The sequence below is a fragment of the Phocoena phocoena genome, chromosome 10 (assembly GCF_963924675.1).
Source record: "Phocoena phocoena chromosome 10, mPhoPho1.1, whole genome shotgun sequence".
NCBI classification, from domain to species: domain Eukaryota; kingdom Metazoa; phylum Chordata; class Mammalia; order Artiodactyla; family Phocoenidae; genus Phocoena; species Phocoena phocoena.
The window spans coordinates 34593959-34613111 of NC_089228.1; the positions used below are offsets into that span (position 1 = coordinate 34593959).

General features: G+C 42.0%; 1 protein-coding gene across 1 annotated transcript in view; it reads right to left on the reverse strand.

Moving 5' to 3' along the window:
• The window catches only part of CACNA2D3 (calcium voltage-gated channel auxiliary subunit alpha2delta 3), a 787108-nt gene that overhangs the window by 614296 nt on the left and 153659 nt on the right, over positions 1-19153 (reverse strand). Inside the window, exon 3 of the mRNA XM_065884772.1 lies at positions 17985-18101. Coding sequence (XP_065740844.1) covers positions 17985-18101 — 117 coding nt within the window. The remainder of the gene's footprint in view (positions 1-17984; positions 18102-19153) is intronic.

The following is a 19153-nucleotide window of genomic DNA, read 5'->3' on the forward strand; positions in this document are numbered from 1 at the left end:
TTAGATAAATTTGTTTTAAAGGGCAGTTATATCGGTTCTATGAAGGATTAAAATATACATATAACTATTAAAATTGTCTGGCAGCTATGTCTGTGTGATCCTTGGGCTTCCCACCCACGTCACTTCATTAGAGGCTGGCCTCAGGCTGCCCACAATGGACACCAGCCTACACCCTACTGAAAGTCTGGGGCTGATGAGCTCAGGTTACCAACAGAGTTTTCTTCCCCAAATGTTCTCTCTAATCTGCATCTTTGCCTTCCCTCAGACAAGCCAGGGCTGCAGGAAGACCAAACGAAGCCTTGGAGCATCACCCCCTGGCCCCTGGGAAAACACTGCAATGCCAGGAAGATCTACATCACCTTTCTACCACAAGGAGGTGACACCTCAGAGGGGTGGGTCAGACTCCCCAAAGTCAGACAATCTGAACTGATCTGCTAAATGTAAGTGAAAATAAAGCTGGGCTCTTGGCTTAGTTCTCTCCAGCCACCAAAGCGTACTCAGCCAGAGGAGAGGGACAGAGGACAAAGAAGCCAAGCCTCCCACTGAGATTTGGAGGAGCCCTCTCACAGCACCGCTTCTGATTACTGAAAGGGCAGAAAACTTTTTTGAGGGGAGCGGTAGGTGAACATAAATCAAAAGCAGAGAGAAAAGTGGGGAAGACGGCAGTGCTGTTCTCACCACAAAGGGAAAGTTAGACAGCCAATGAGTGATGCAGAGACAGAAATGCAAACCCTCCTGCAGCTTCCCGCATCCTCAGCAGGACACCCCAACTCTTCAGTGAACACCTACTGGCTCCCCAAGCCTGGTGGTGAGGTGCTGGGGTGATGCAGGGCGCAAGATGGACCCAGCCACTGACCCGGTGGGGGGTGGGGTGGGGGAGGGGGTCAAGGGAGGCATTCAAATAACCACACAAATAGATCTCGTTTATCCCACTGCAGCAGGCCCCAAGTGTTCCCATCAACTCACAGACCTCCCAGTGCCCCCCTGTCTTGCTCTCTCCAACCCCATCCCCCATTCCACCCTCCTTTCAACTTCTTCAACTTGCCCTGTGCTCTGCTCCCTCTCCAGGTTCACATGTGCTGCTCCTCCTCCCCAGAGCCCCTTCCCTCTGCCATCTCCTAGGTCCTGGGGTATTTTCCTCATCACTCCTCAGCTCCCTGGGTGGGCACCACCTGAGCAGCCTGGACTTCTCGCCTCCAAGCCTTCCCCACTCCTCCAACTTCTAACTCAGTATCTGTCTCCCCCAGTAGTCTTCAACTCCTTCTAGGGAGGCAGCTGGCATTTCCTAATTAGGCTGTAAATCTAGTTCCCACAGGAGCCAACCCAAGGTCCCAGGCTGTCCACTTCTTGGGATACAGCTCACAGTCCACAAAGGGCGTAGGATGGTAAAGCATCCAGGGCTGAGGACAGACAGGGCAGATGAGGTAAGTACTCATACCCACACGCAGGCCTTATAGGGATGGAGGTGGCTTAGGGGAAGAGGAGAATACAAATAAATTGCACCCCTACTCTCAAACCTTTATTTTCTCCTCCTTGAAACCATAGGGATTCTCAAAGAAATGAGCATTTTGTCCCACTCCCAACAGGCTTTAGTTGAAAGCATTGCTCACCCTGCCCAATTCCCTCATGAAGTAACCTGATAAATGAGAGAACGCAAACTTGATTTAAAGAGACTGGGACACCACATCCAGATCCTCTTAAAGTGGCAAGAAGTGAATACCTGTACCCAGGTCCCACAGGCACGCCACAAGAGAACACAGCCTCCGCATGGGGAGGGCATGGGGGTGGGGGGGCCTAGCAGCCCAGGGGCACAGGTGTCGGATGACCCTCTCCAAAGGCTCGCTGAGACCAGGGGACGTCACCCACTTCATTCAGGCTCCCCTTCAAATTGCTTTCAGAAGGGAAGCCGCTGTAGGGTGCGATGAAAGGGTTAGGAGCTGGACTTGGAACCAGATAGGCCTGGACTGAAATACCAGCTCTTCCACTTAGTAGCTGTGTAACTCTGGACAAATCAGTTAGCCTCTGGAAGTCACCTCTAAAAGTAGACTCAAATGGCTACCCCTGGAGCTCACTGCAGGATGAGATGGCACTACTCAGACTTGGTTGCACATCAGAACCTCCCAGGGAGTTTTTGAAAATTCTCCCTGCCAAGGCTACACCCCAGACCAGGTCAATTAGAATCCCTGATGGAGGGGTTGGGCATAAGTATTTTTTCAAGCCTCCAAGTGATTCCAGTGTGTAGCCAAGCTTGAGAACCAATAGGTGAATCCCTTTCTGCCTGGAATGTGGTCCCTTGACCAGCCGCAGCAACATCAACTATGAGTTCATAGGAACTGCAAACTCTTAGATGACTGAAATGGCATCTTCTTTTTTTGTTGTTGTTGTTGGACCATAGTTTATTCCAGCAAATCAGATTGAAAAGAAAAAACAGCTAACGTGGAGGTGGTGGATACGTATGCTGTTGTTAGAATCTTGTACCACTAAAGTTTTCCATGGCACAAATTATACCCCTTTTGTTGTCATAACAGATATACATAAATTTTTTAAATTTAGAAGTGTGAAATGCCATCTTCTTTATAACAACCTTCCTGGGCTATTCTGATGAACTCTGCTCTGAAAAGTACTGAGATCATTCACCTTAAGTGCTTAGCATAGCTCCTGGTCCCAGGCAGCCACTGTTTATGGGATCTCATTAAGAACCTAAGGACAGGCAGTACAGCACAGAGGTTGAAAGAAGCCTGCCTGGGTTGAAATCTCAACTACCTACAACATATAGTATAATAGTTTTCTTATAATAATAAGAAATTGGGCCTCAATTGCTTCACCTGACACATGGGTTAATAACTGGTAGTAACTCGACCCATCTCAGAGGGGTTTGTGAGTATAAAATCAGACAACACGTAAAGTGCCTACTACGTGCTTGTCAGTCAGCCCAACAGCGCTGTTGTAATTACAGCTGTAGGAATCCAGCTCTGTAGGTAATAGTACTAGGTCGATTAAATGTCAGAGCTGAAAGGAACTCACCTTAAATTGCAAGGGTACTCTTCAACAAATGATGCTGTGACAACTGATATCCACATGGAAAACATGAAGTTGGACCACCACCTCACACCAAATCCAAAAGTTAACTCAGAATGGATCAAAGACCTAAATGTAAGAGCTAAAACTATAAAACTCTTAGAAAAGAACAAAGACAGACCTCGGATTAGGCAATGGTTTCTTAGATATATGATACCAAAAATACAAGCAACAAAATAGGAAAAATAAATAAATTAGACTTTGTCAAAGTTAAAAACTTTTGCACTACAAAGGACTATCATCATGAAAGTTAAAAAGACAACCCACAGAATAGGAAAAAAATATGTTCAAATTGTGTATCTTCTAAGGGACTAGTATCTAGAATACATAAATAACTCATAAAAAGACAAACAACACAATTTTTGAATGCGCAAAGGATTTGAATAGAAATTTCTCCAAGGAAGAAACACAAATAAGATATACAATAAGCACATGAAAGATGCTCAACATTATTAGTCATTAGGGAAATGCAAGTCAAAAACACAATGAGATACCACTTTACACTCACCAGGATGGCTATAATCAAACTGACAAATAACAAGTGTTGGCAAGGATATGGGGAAGACAGAACTCTCACACACTTCTGGTAGCAATATAAAATTATACGGCCACTTTAGAAAAAGTATGACAGTTCTTCAAAAGGTTAAACACAGAGTTACCATGTGACCCAGCAAACCCATTCCTATATATACCCAAAAGAAATGAAAACATATGTCCATGTAAAAACATGTACCCAAATGTTCACAGCAGTACTAGTCATTATAGCTAAAAAAAGTCGAAGCAACTCAAATGACTATCAACTGACGAATGGATAAACAATAAATGGATGTGGTATATCTATATGGTGGGATAATATTTGACCATAACAAAGAATGAAGTGTTGACACTTGTTGCAATATGGGTAAACCTTGAAAACATCATGCTCAGTGAAAGAAACCAGTCACAAAAGACCACACACTGTATGATTCCATTTATATGAAACGTCCAGAATAGGTAAATCTATAGACACAGAAACGAGGAACGGAAAGGAGGAACAAAGAGGACTGATAATGGGTACAGGGTTTTCTCTTTGGGTTGATGAAAATCTTGGGGTGATGGATGTACAGATTCTGTGGATATACTAAAAAACATTGAATTCTACACTTTAAGTGAGTTAACTGTATCATATGTGAGTTATATGTCAGTAAAGCTGTTAAAAAATTGCAAAGGTAAACTGGGCGCTGTGTTTTCAGGGTTGAACCAATGATTAGATAACTGTTTTTGAAATGCTAACAACTCAGTTATTAAGACAAGTTATACACATGACAAACATCAGAGAGGAAATGTGAGAATCTAATTTAAAATCACTGACTATGCAAATGTGAAATTTCAAAATATGCAAATGTACCACACTGTGATAAAAAGGAAGGATACATGGGGCTAATTTCTTCCTGTTAATTCTGGTAAAATAACTCCTTTATTGTCCCATTCCTGCCATGGTGAGCTCTTGATATTGTTGTTGATGAAGGCTTAACGCTCTTTTTTCTTGAACAAAGTTTGATGAATTATTTTTTTCTATCAGGTGCCTGCACAGAGAGATAAGTGCCCCATATTCAAATGTAACCATTCTGAACATTTTTCATACCCTTCTTCATGTGTGATATTGTTCCAGTCATCATTCTAATAGGAAAGTGTGTGCTGGGGGGAGGCAGGTTTAGGGAGAGAGGGAATCACTCTGATTTCTGTTTCTTGATTCTGTGAATGATACCAGATCAGGAATTATTTACATGGCTCAGGTCTTCTTTGAGCTGGGAGAAAAGGCACAATGAAACAAATAGGACTTATGGGTAAGAGACCAAAACAAAGGCTAAAATTCTAAAGTGTTAAAGAAGAAAAATCTCAGAAACAGTCCCATCCGGTGGATCACAAACTTGAAAGAAAAAGAAATCCTTGTCTCCTTAAAATGCTTTCTTATCCTGTGTCCTGTGAACAGTCCTCGCCTCCAGCCAAAAAGTTTTTAATCCAAAACAGGATAGTAACATTTAAATGAGATAACAGATGTAGAGCATAGCATAGTGGCTTAGCAAAAGAGAAGCCCTCCATACTGTGACAATGACAATGACTACTGCTTACTTTCTGCAGAGTAAATTGTAAATGCTGCGAATATCCTGCCTATGAGCTTTCAGACCTCATACACCAAAACACTCTGCTATGTTCACTAAAAGAGGCTGTGGCCCTAACCTAACTAATCCAAGGATTGCCAACTCAGTGCTTTGGGGGGACAGAGTGGCAACATAAATGACAGGGAAGCAGCATGGAAATCAACCAACTGGGCAGTTCACTTGGACTGTCACTATGTGGGAATGGGGGCCTCGGGTGGCTACACCTCTCAATTTTTCAAGCTTTAAATCTGGATATTTTTACATCACTTCATATTTGCATATGTGAGTTCATTTTTTTCTCAAAGCCCACGAAGATCAAGTAAAACCTGTCTATGACGTTCCTCATCACCACTGAAGCAATTCCTGTGAGTGTGAACCACTACCCACCCCATTCTATGTTCATTTTGCCAAGAGAAGAAGGCTAAATACACTTCCCTAGAGTCAATTCACCTCTACCATGTCTGATTTCTCCACGTGGACCACAGACCATGGCCACCGAGACTGCAGTGACAGACTCCAAGCACAGCAATGGAAGAGGTTCACTGAGCCCTTTAGGGAAAGTTCTCAAGAAGATAGGTTGAATGGCTACAAAAGCCCCATAACAGAGGCCACCATGCAGCCGGCCAAACAGCTGCCTACAGGCTTTGCCCCCTGCAAGTCTGCTTGTGCTCCTGCCTGTGGCTGCTTCCATCGTCCCTCGGCACCTGTCTGCTCACCTCTTGGTAAAAGCACTGCCAGTACCTTTGCCTAGTCCAGAGACACCTGCTTGGCGGAAGGAGACGGCTGGTGTTGGCATGTTGATAAGCAACTTCGCACCGTGACCTAGATGGGGATCTACTTGCTGATGCCACCACGGACTTCTAGGGCCCCTGAAGAAGGCCCTCTCTGCAAAACCATCAAACACCTGATGAGATGGATGCTTGGGAATCACCAGGTGCACAGTGAGGGAGGCTTTCTAAGTATATTCCCAAGGATGATTTTCCTCCCCAACTGACACGTAAAAATATCAATTAAAAACCACACACACACACACACACACACACACACACACACACACGAACACACACAAATCCCCATTTGCCCTCGATTGTACAAAGCTCTATTTGTCTGTTCAAGCAGCCTGTACAGCTTGGGACAGGCAATCAAGGATATCCCAGCTGATTTTTAACAAAGACTCTGATTATTCGAAAGGGCTGTCAACCCTCCCCTGAATGCAGTATAAATGAAACGCCATTGAATTCCTAACTACCTTTTCATTTTCCCCTCATAACCTAATTTAGAAAACATACATAACCTCGCTGTGTTGCAGGACCAGCTGCTCCTTACCTCCATATGGGAAACTGAGCAAAGACCAAAAAAAGACAACGGATGCTGGCAACACATCCCCAGTTAAACATCCTAAATACACATTCAAAATATTTCTGAAAACCTTTCATTCATTGCCAGTAATTTATACAATTATAGCTAGTGGGTTATTATTATTATTATCATCATCATCATTATTATTGCTTTATTCTGTCATTTGGATATATTGATGGTGACACTTCAGTGATTCACCATAATTTCCGCCCACCCACAAACCTTTTAAGATTTCTTTCACCTTGCCTGGGCATAAATTAAGTGGCATTATTTTCTATGTGGTCTGTTTTGTTGGAAAAACCATGTAATAATCTGGAAGATCAGAAGATTTCTGATGCAATTCTGCTGTGTTCAGCTCTCCCTGACCCATTCACTTTGCTTCAAAGTGTCATGCATGTCATCTACCTGCACACGACACCCTGTTCTTCTAGTTGCAGTGAGCAAGGCAGTCAGAGCACCACAGGGCGAGCCCAGCATCTCCACATGGGCTCCCAGATGGGGTGTAATTGTTACTTGGCTTACAGCAGGGGCCAGCACTGTAATTTCCGTGACCATGAGCCCCTCTTCTCCAGGCTGCTTGGTCCACTGGGTCTTGACCTAAGTGACAGGAAATCTTTCAAAACCAATTTTATAAATGGAGAATAAAAGTAGGCAATGAAAACAGGAAATACGATTTTAAGTGACATTTCCCTTTGGATGCGAAAGGAAATTGTTTTTCTTTTGCTTTGTTGTAAAGAAACATAATATAAACCATGAACAAGATAAACCAAATCCAAACTTCACTTGTGAGGCAGAGGAGAAATAGATCATTTGGTGGGGAGCAGAGGGCAGGGCAGGCAGAAACACACAGGAAATGCATGAGACCTTAACCAGCCCCATGTCCTGGTGCGTAGACACTCATCCCAAGCAGGAGCATGACAGCATCATTAACAGTGTGGCCAGCTCATTCATTCACGGACACCCAAGTGCCCTGCCTGGGTACTGAAGATATAAAAGGAAGCATGACAGTCAAGGTCCCCACCCTCGTGACAGTGGAGTTCTAGGGTGGAGACTGACAATATGCAAGTCAAAACTGAGATAAACAAAGTACAACTTTCAAAACATGTCTAAAGAAATAAGCAGGATGCTGTGACAACTAATGCTGGCAGGGATGGGGCAGGGCTCTAGATGGGTGCCCTGACCCAGACAGACTACAGCTGGGACAACACCAAACCCAGATCGGGGGAAAGGGTTTGGCAACTGCTCTCAGCATCACTTCAAATTCTCCTTCATGACATCACTCCTTAATTTACGAAAAGCCTCTTGAACTTGCTCATAACATCAGTTTGTTCCATTTCTTGGGGGTGGTGAGCTGCCCATGTTTACCATCTGCCACATGAAGAGAAACATGTGCCAGGCCTGGAGGCACACACCCTAGTTCTAGCATCAAGCCTGTGCGTTACAACCAAAAGCTCCTTCAGCCAGGCACAGCGGACACCGGGGAAAGTCATGGTTTTTCTGCTAAGTCATGGCTTCACAACACTCATTTCCTCCTTGGCCTGTCCAGAAATCAAGTCTTCCTTCATCAGATCCAACCAAATAGGAAGGAGGGGAGGGAGGGAGAGGTATGTAGCCAAGATGGCAGAGTAGGAAGACCCTGAGCTCACCTCCTCCTACGGGCACACCAAAATTACAACCACTTACAGAGCAACTACCTACAATGATCTGAAGACTAGCAGAAAAGACTTTCCACAACTCAAGATACAAAGAAGGAACCACAATAAGACGGGTAGGAGAGGTAGAGACCTACCTCTACCTCTATATACTGTATATAACAGTATATAGTTCAGACTCACGCCCCCAGATAGGTTATCCACAAACAGGAGGATAATTGTAACTGCAGAGGTTCTTCCAAAGGAGTGAGGTCTGAACCCCACGTTGGGATCCCCAAGCCAGGAGTCCTGCACCAGGAAGATGACCCCTCAGAACTACTGGCTTTGAAGCCCAGTGGGACTTGTGTACAGAAGGGTCAGAGGGCTATAGGAAACAGAGACTCTGCTCTAAGGGGCACATGCAAAATCTCACATGCTCTGAGTCTCAGCACAGCAGCAGGAGTTTGAAAGAAGCCAGGGTCAGAACCACCTGGTTCAATATCTACAAATCAATCAATGTGATATACCATATTAGCAAGTTGAAGAATAAAAATCAAATGATCATCTCAATAGATGCAGAAAAAGCATCTGGCAAAACTCAACATCCATTTATGATAAAAACGAAGTGGGTATAGAGGAAACATACCTCAGCATAATAAAGGCCATATATAACAAACATACAGGCAACATGATATTCAGTGGTGAAAAGCTGCAAGTATTTCCTCTGTACTCTGAAAAATCATAAGACATTGATGGAAGAAGCTGAAAACAACATAAACATATGGGAAGATATACCAAGCAAGTGCCTGAGCACACCTCTCTATGAGATGATGAGGGACCAGCACCCAGGCCGCCTTCTCTATGCTGTGACACTGCACCCATGCTCTGTGACATTGTGTAATTTGCCTCAAACCCTGGTGTAGGGCAGGTAGGGAGCCAGAAAGGACCCACCATTCCAAACAGTGAGTAGTTACAGAAAATAAAGTAAAATGAGATGCTGCTTTCTGTTGTAAGATTGATCAAGACCCAAAGACTAATAATAGTGAAATGTTAGGGAAGAAAGTGGAGTAATAGTACCTCTCCAACCACACAGGTGGGAGCACAAGCAGGTGGGTGGTATCTGGAGGACAAGCTGGCAAGGTATACCAAAAGCCTTGATTCTACTTCTAGGAATACATCCTAATAAAAGCATCAAATAAATGGAAAAAATTTCTCTGCAAGAGAGTTTATCATATTATTGCTTATAATACTGAAACACTAAATGACATCAATGTTCGCCAAGACAAAACTCCTTGATTGAAACATCTAGAAAGCAGATTATTATGCAGTCATGAAAAGGAATAAAAATATATATATATTCATTAATGGGGAAAGATGTCCACAACACATAAAATTTTTTAAAAATCTGGTTACAAGAAAGAATAAGCCAATGTTTTGGAAGTTTACATATATACATGTATATGCATATACACATACACAAATAGAAACCATCTGGAAGCATAAAAATTAAGATATTTAGGGCTTCCCTGGTGGTGCAGTGGTTGAGAGTCCGTCTGCCGATGCAGGGGACACAGGTTCGTGCCCCAGTCCGGGAAGATCCCACATGCCGTGGAGTGGCTGGGCCCGTAAGCCATGGCCGCTGAGCCTGCGCGTCCGGAGCCTGTGCTCCGCAACGGGAGAGGCCACAACAGTGAGAGGCCCGCGTACCACACACAAAAAAAAAAAATGAAGATATTTTAAAACAAAAGGTATTGAAAGATGTCAAGTGCCTTTCAATACCTCCTGGGGCTGTGGTATCTAATTTTTCCTTTATATTTTTCTGCACATTCCTTTTTCTTTTACGTGAACCTGTATAGTATAATCATTAAAAACAAAGCAAAAAGCATAAGAAAACCAACATGGGTAAGGTGAGCTACATAGAAAACCCAAAACAAAGTTTGCCATAGCTTTGCAAAAGGAGATTTTAGGTCAAATATTTGGGATGGGACAAATAACCATGAAGTTGGGGAGGGTTTGGCATAGTTGTTCTACCCACAAAGAACTCTTTCTACAGGCCAACAGCCCCAGAATAGGCAGGAAAGCTAGGATGCAGTTCACCAAGCCAACCCAACTCCCCATACAGGCTTGATGGAAAACGAAGGGCTTGAGGAGACTGGAGATGAAACGGATACACAATGCCTGGTCGTTCTCCTTCCATCTCTTTACAGGAAGCACATCTCCCTCAGGAGATAGGCTGGTTGCTTACTCTCAATGTGGGCAGGAAAGCAGCCTTCTGGGCCTTGCTGTGAGGCTCAGGCTGATACAATCTGAAGTATGTTAGAGGAAACCCCAACCCCATTTGGGGTGAAACCCACGAAGACCACATGGATCCATGTGGTTTTGCCCTCAACCATTAACCAAGGATGGTTTGCTGACCTCATCAAAACTGGTGAATCCAGATTGTCGCTATTTTTTGTTTCTTCTGGTTTGAGGTTTCTGCTCTAAATTTCCTTACACATATGTATGGAATTTTGCAAAGCAGTTTGCCAAAAACAAAAAAAGAATGAAGAAAGGAAGGGAGGGAAAGAGGGAGGAAGGAAGGAAGGGAAAATAGGTCACAAGATACAGCAACACAAAAAAATAATACTCTTTTCTTCTCCATTTATGACTGAAAACATACTTTTTTCTGAAACAAATTCACTCCTTTTTCAAGGAACAAGTTTTGAAATTTTGAGGTAAGATCAGAAATGAACACAAGGCAGAAAAATCTTTTTAGATAAGTACAGCTACCTCCATTGGTTGATAACTAAAGTCCATCCTAGCAATGTTCAGTATATTCAACTCCCAAGACCTCAGTTTATTTTGGACTTAGTATTAAAGGAGTCCTTATGACCTAAGAGTCATTTTATACAGGGAGAATCAGTTCCATCTTAAGAATCTTTCCTTAATTTAGAAATTTGTAAACAAAATGGTTCATTTCATTTCCAACTTAATGGGTATGATTTTGAAAGCAGCCTCACCAACAATTTTCACAATGCCTACCGATACAGATGAGCTTTTATACCACAAGTGTTCGCATAGTCCCTGTAGATATGAAACGCTTCTGCAGCACATATTTTTGGTCAGAGCATGCCTTCCTTGGGTGCATCCTGCTTTTCATGCCTCAGTGTATATATTTACATAAAAACATAGATGTGTTCTATAGTCATACATATGTAGACACGTACCAGTCAAAAAAACAGCTAGAGGAAGTCACTTTAATAGAACCCTCTGGCTTTTTGGAAGCCTGGCGTAAATCTCTCCTGCAGGGGTAAAAAAATTCATTTTTCTGGGAAGGTAAATGTTTATTAAATGCAAAAGCTGATATTCATTACCTAGGAAAAATGTCCTGCTGCATGTGGAATTTCTCGATAAAAAGCCTTCAAGTCCCAGGTTTCTCCAGATAAGCCCCTATCGGTGAACTGATGCGTGAATACACTGAAATTGAATTACTGTACAACAGCAATTACTTTCCACAGTACAAATATAATGGGAATCGGTTCCGCGATGAATAGCAGGTAGCTATAGGAAGGGGAAAAAACCTTAATATATAATCTAGTCTCTTTTAGCTTTTCCCAAGAAGCACAGATGTTTATTTTTAAGCAAAACACTCTTTTTCAAGGGCTCAATTTATCATTTTATCAATATAAATCAGAAAATAAGTGAAACAGGATTAAGTTTATTTGCAGGTATGAGCTTCAGGGTGCTTTTTAAATTTATGAACTATCTTACCCAAAGTTTGGAAACAACAGACTAGACTCTTCACTTAGTGAGTTTAGCTGCAACTTGCTTGCTATGTCTTTTCATAGTCCCCAATGAAGTTTCTTTGTTTAGCCATTTCTAATTAATTGTTTGGGGGAGAAAATAAATTTGAACAGCAAATAAAATACTTAATGTTTTGCCTAATATGCTACCAAAATAGATACCATCCTAGAATCCTTTCTGTCTCTTCGAAAAGTGTTTAAGTTTGTGGAGGCCTGCACTCGGTACAGCCCAGCAGAGAAAGCTGTGTGGATCAGTGCCTGGCCCAAACCCAGGAACACCAGGGAAGCCAGAAGGATGTTACAATTCTGGCGCAGATTAGTGTGATAACCCCGAAGTTGCTCCACACAAATAAAGGCAAAAAACCATGCTGGGGAATTCACCCCTAGAAAACCATTCTGGAGAACACTAGTATTAATTCATAAATTCTCTAAGAAATCATTCTGTTTGTCATTTCCTTGGTTTATCTACTTTTTTCAGGGTGTGCTGCTAATCTGGGTTATATGGACCATACGGAAATCAGAGGATCATTACTTCCCACTGGCTGTGTTGGAATCTGTCCTAAAAGTCTATCTCTATAATCAGAGATGCCCGCAGTTATCCAGATCTACTTCCTACAGATTCTCCTCCAACTGCATGGTTAGCTGTGCCTGCTTGGAATTCCCTGGAGCCTCAGATGATCCTTCCAACTGTGTGATGGCTTGTGCTACTTCTACTGAAGGCTCAGATTTTAAAGACAAAGGAAAGGCAGTGGCAGCCTGTCCCTGTCACCACTGCCATGGAATGCACATCCTTTGCTTTCTCCCTTCCCTCAATCAGGGAAAAGAGTTTGTCACCATCAGCAGAAAAAAGGGAAGCTGTGTCAAATTTGCCTCCTATCAATATTTCAGATGAGCTCTGACTTGTAACACAGCCGAGCACTTCCAGGTGTCACTTAGACACGGCCCAACGGGAGTGCACAGCTGGCAGAGAACATATCACTTCCTCCATGTACAGCATATGAAATATCTCCCTTGAAATGTTAATGAACTGAAAACAAATTGATTCCATTTCCTGTCCATTCATAGGGACTTAATACTTGATAAATTGCTCAGCAACATTAATCGAGGGTTTGGTAGCATGAATATGTTTGAACAAAGAAGTTGGGAGACGATGCTTTGGTTGCAATCTTTATACACAAAAGCAAAGAGCAGCACTGCTGCATCAAACCTGATGTGGTTTAATGTTAAAACAACCTACATCAAGTCTCCGAGTGGAATTGAAAAAAATTATTTAAGCCAGTGGCATTAAAAAGAGCTAGAAAATATTAGTTAAGAAATGCCACCATAATGATGGCACCATTATGTTAATGGCAATTATTGAAGCTAAGGTTATTTGTAATTTGCTAGCCTGAAAAATAAAAGTTACATATAGTCCATTATCCATCAGATGACAGAGGTTATGTAATGGGCAGGCCACTCTGGCTTTCACATTTACTTCAGACATCTGATGGGGAGAAAAACAGGATTTTCTGTGATAAGATAATTGCATAGTGGAGAGTAATTCAAATAGGGGATGAGTATGATAAAAATCACTCTGATTCAACTAATCACTGGGAAAAGTGATGGAGGGAAATGATGAAATCAAGCCTGAAGAGACAAAGAAAAAGATCAACACTGTTTAACAGCCAAGAGGTGACAGGCATGTTAAAGGACTGCGTTACCCTAATACTCTTTTTTTTTCCCCCTAGCACTAACTGTACCTCCCTCTACCAGACTAAAGGTGTTACTACAGTTTTCTAAATTACTACTGCCAGTCTCATAAATATTTTATATACATCAATGGAAATTTTAATAATCAGTATTTTTTGTGAGCTAGCTTTTTCCTCTGTGTTCTTGAGTCCTCCCAGCCATCCACCGTCAATAAGCACTTGGTGCTAAGTCAGTTATTGGCAGGAAGGCACTAGGGGAGGCACTAGGGCCTCTAACCTGACTGGGATTACTGGGGACGGGGATGAGGATGGGGGCTCGGAAAGGGGAAGTTGCTAGGCATAGTGCATGACAGGGATGGAGCAAGTTCTAAGATCCAGTGTTTTCCTGGGACATTTGAGAAGGGGGTCGCTGCTCATTGTGTGGCATGGACTGGAAAGGCAGGGCCTGGTGTACAGTGGAGCATTCTAGTGCAACGTGGCAAGCAATGACTCCACCGCAAACGCACCGGCAAATTGGAATTTGAGGTCTTTGCACTTCAAAATATCACAAGTCCCATGGGCAATAGCAACCTTTCCTATTGGAGAAGTGAGGTGTAATTGCAGTATGAAAAACAGTCACACCCACTGCTCCCCTGGCCTTAATATAAGCCAACATCCAGGAGGCCTGTCAGTGGCCACCTCATCTCACTCCAAATGCCACATGGTCTGTGACTGTTGCCAATGGAGACGCACAGTCCACACAGGGACCAGGCCGATCTCAACGACGAAACTGTCTCCAGACAAAACCCTGACTTGATATACAAGCCCTCTTTCCTTTTTAAAGATTGGGAGCAGGGGAGAACCACATATTGCTGGACCAGCTACCTTAAATTTTATGGCATCAAGTGTGCTTACAAAGGGCCTTGTGCTCTATTTTAAAATACATAAAATATATAATTCTGAGAATCTTGGATAGCTTTACTCTAGGAACATTTCAATTCAAATAGAGCAAAAAAATTTTTTTCCATCTCCAAGGAACCACATCAACCATATCAGTCTTTTTTATTTTCACCTCACTAATTTAAAGCAAAAAGGTTTCAAAATTAGGTTCCCTCTTGTCATCATCCAGGGACTTCCTGAGGCTTCAAGACTCTCTCACTATTACATATTCACAAACTGGGAGGTCCTATAACCAGCATTAAGAGCAAACATTTACTGAACCTTTACTGTTTGCCAGGCCTGTGCTAAACACTTGACACAGATACACACAGAGACACTATAATCCTACAGCCTGGGTGCCAATGGAACTCCACTGAGCCTGCCCAAGTAACCAGGGCCAAGCCTGTTTGCTCATCTCTAAACCAATGATAGTAACATGTCTCATTCCCAGGGCTGATGCAAGAATGAAATGAGGTGGCATGTGCAAAGTACTTGGCACAGGACCTGGTACCTAGTGAACTCAATAAACATAGCTAAGGATTAGTAAGTCATTCCAACGTCCTAACGTCTCCAGGGAGCTGAGTGAGGAGAAGAGGTCCAATGGGCTTATTCAGCTTTTCTCACCAGCCTCACACCTTGGGGCAGAACTGAGATTCGGAACAGTTCTCTCTATTCCAGAGCCCATGTCTCACCCACCACGTGGGCCCCTGCCTCTGAGTGACCAGGTCCAGGGTCTGCTGCTCATTAGAACTCTGCATGACATTAGCATGATTCACAAGCCCCCGTGAATTCCAGACAGCAGGCCTTCCTTGTCTGTCAATTGCAGAGACAGAACCTAAGTATATTCATGTCCCTTTCTACTCCAAAATTCTGTGATTCACGAAGAAATCCAATTTGGGACAATAATAGCATTTCCTTCTCTCAATTGACGATGTTGTTACTAGTATTTAAAACAAAACAAAACAATTGTATTCATTTTTTGAGGATTCAGGAAAATGTGCATTCACACACCACTCCTGCTGAAGGACTGTGGATTGGCATGACCTTATTTGGACAGAAATATTTTCATATGCATAAAGAGCCTTAAAAATGGGTTCAGAGACTCAGAACTGTCTCTGTGTTTGGGAATTCATCTTAAGGAAATCAGCATACACTGAAGGATGCGATGCTGAGGGCATGGAAGTGATGAAGGAAGTGGACTCTTGGGTCCCTGTGCCTGAGGTCCATCCCCCACTCCCCAGGTAACCTCAGGGAAGTGACTTAACTTCTGCTCTGAGTCTGCTCTTTTGTAAAATGAGGATAATAATAGTAACTTCCATCACAGGGCCGTTATCAGGATAAGGCCTATATATACTTCATGTATATGAAGTCCTTAGAGAAGCACCCAACACGTAGTGGATGCTGTCTACTGATCTGCTGTTAACATACAAGAAGATTTACTTCAGCATTATTTATATCAAAGCTTACAAACAACTTAAATATCCAGATACAGAGGAATGTCAAATCAATTATGACACACGCACCCATAGACTGGAATATTATGTAGCCATTTAAGAAAATCTCCAAACACAGTGACACAAGAAAATGCTCACACTATAATGGGATAAAGAAGTGAAAACAGCTGGATACAACAAAAGCAAACAGGCAATACTATTGCTAATTTGATAAAAGAAAAACACATACAAGGACATGCACAGAAGTGTAAAGAAAAAAGACTAGAAGGAAGAAAATAAGCGTTGGTTTCCTGCTGGGTGGTGGGACTTTTAGGTGATTTTTTTCTCTGTTTGATACTTTTCAGTATATTCTAAAACTTCCAACAAAGGTGGTGTTCATTTTATAAACAGAAAATAGTAATTGTGTGGGGTTTTTCTTAAATTTTTATCTCAGGGTTCTCTGACTGTTAGATTCAAATGCCTACCATGCTGCCCTGTCTGTGAAGAATACCACTTGCTTCAAGGGAGTGATATAGAGACACACCAGAGGCCACGATGCAGCTCCCAGGAATGGCTGTCAGTGCAGTATTTCTGTGGCAGATAAGAGCACTTTTTTTCTTTTAAGGCACTTCAGAGTTTCCACCAAGAAGTTTCATATTATTTAAATTAATAATCACAGTAACAACAGAAGTTACTATTCACTGAGCACTGCTCACGTGCCAGGTTCTGTGCTAAATGGCTCAAAACCACAACTGTGTTTGATCTTCACACTCCCTGTGAGAGTTTTCCCCATTTTAAAGATGAGGAAATCGAGGCTCATGAAGGTTGTTTTACAGAAGGCTGAAGTTTAGTAAGTGACAAAGGCAGATACTAAACCCAGGTTCAAGCTCATGCTCTTACCTAAACTACAGCCCCTCCTTCCCTAAATCAAAACAGTACAAAAATGTTTTAGAAACAAGAAAATGTGTGGGCTTATAAGGTCTAAAGCAGAAATATTTTGCGGAAATTTGGTTTGGCCAATTAAGGATGAGAAAAACTAAAATAGGAAATGGACTTTTATAATAAAGTCATTCTGGAAATAATAAAACTGAAAGGTAAGTAAACTATACTTTAGAAATAAAGAACTCTTCAGATTGCAATTCTTTCCCATAATCCTGTGCCAATATGGTATTAACACAGGATATTGCAACATTCACATGTCCTAAATCAAGAATTCAGATGCCCTGTTTTGTCAGCAACAAGGAATAAAGTTGGAGGCCATCTTGGAAATCCAAAACGATGCACATGTGCGCTACAGTTCCGTTCTTCCTGCTACTATAAAGTTTCATGAGTAATGGCCTATATGGGTAAAGAATCTAAACAAGAGTTGTGGATATATGTATATGTATAACTTATTCACTCTGCTGTACACCTGAAACTAAAACAACATTATAAATCAACTATACTCCAATAAAAATTTTTAAAAAAATTTTCAGGGAGCTCTTGCCAGTCCAGATAAACATTATAATTACAGTAATATTCCAATAGAGGTATAAAGAACTTCCAACTTCATCTAGACTCATTTACCCCATAGAAATTTTCAATTCCATATTTTGGCAAACATTGCTTCAATTTTTTTACAATTGCTTAGTTCAACCACAACGTACCCTTGAATGTACTTCGGCAATTAATGAATGCATTACACAGCCAGAGGCCATCCTCTGTGGATGTGCAATTAGGGACACCTCCACTGAAGGTATACAATCATAAGACGAAAACTGGCACCTAAATCCTATGTGAAGAAAGGGTAATTGTGCCCCTAGTAACTGCTTATCCTAGTTAACCAGACTTAAGAAAGTGTGTACATCATGGCTGAGTCAACTTTGATCTCTGAGAGTTGGGTTCATCAATGCCAGTTGCCTGCAGCTGCCTTTGTGTCTTCGGGCAGTACAGAGCAGAAACCAGAGGCACTTACCCGCACTGCTTCAGACTTCTTGTGAAACATCTCTTCCATGTTCTTTGCCAGCTTTTTCACCAGTTGGAGACCATCGATTTCTTCTATGGCAACATCTTTCTCATACTCTTTGTACTTCTGGAAGGAGGGAGGACAACATTAACATGGCACATGATACCATAAAACATCATGCCTACAATGTCAGAGCACATTTACCTAAAAGGAATAAGTAAAAATAAAGTTATAATATGGCTGTCTCTGCTGGATTTGGGGAGATTGGACTGTATTTCAAAATTATTAAACCAACTAGAGAGAAATGTGAAAACTGGCTCTGGTTCTCTTGAAGCTTAGCTAGCACCCAGGAAAAAAATAAACCCTAAAGCAATTAAAGCACAGCATCTGGGCTTCCCTGGTGGCGCAGTGGTTGAGAGTCCGCCTTCCGATGCAGGGGACACGGGTTCGTGCACCCAGTCCGGGAAGATCCCACATGCCGCGGAGCGGCTGGGCCCGTGAGCCACGGCCGCTGAGCCTGCGCATCCGGAGCCTGTGCTCCGCAACAGGAGAGGCCACAACAGTGAGAGGCCCACGTACCGCAAAAAAAAAAAAAAAAAAAAAAAGCACAGCATCTTATAGACATTTTATAATGTTAAAGTCCTTGCTGTCAATTTTAGTAATTCAATTCAATTCAATTCAATTACTGAGGACTTCCTATATATCCTCAAGGAACTCACAAAAAGAAGCATGTACACTAAGTACAAACAACATTAAAACAGCAACATTTCTTATATAAAAATAACCATTATATAAGATTTCATAATTTGTTAGTCTCCATAAGTGACTAATCTGACCCACAGTACTCAAATTCTCATAGACAACTTTTCATTTAAAACCTATCACATACCCTGGTAATTTATCTGTCTAAATTGGCAGTTCTCAAAGTGGCCCAAGAACCTCTGCAGGATCCCTGAGACCCTTTCAAGGGTCCATGAAGTCCTCCTTTTTTCCAACAGCTTGTATATATGAAGACATGTCTTCTTACTTGATTTTAACAAGTCACAACAGATTGACCACAAAAAAAGGTATGAGAATCTACCTGTCTTCTCTTAAATCAACCCTTGAAAAGATTTGCAAAAAAGAAAAAAAAGCCATTCCTCTAATTTGTTTTTTAAAATATAGTTATTTTTAATAAA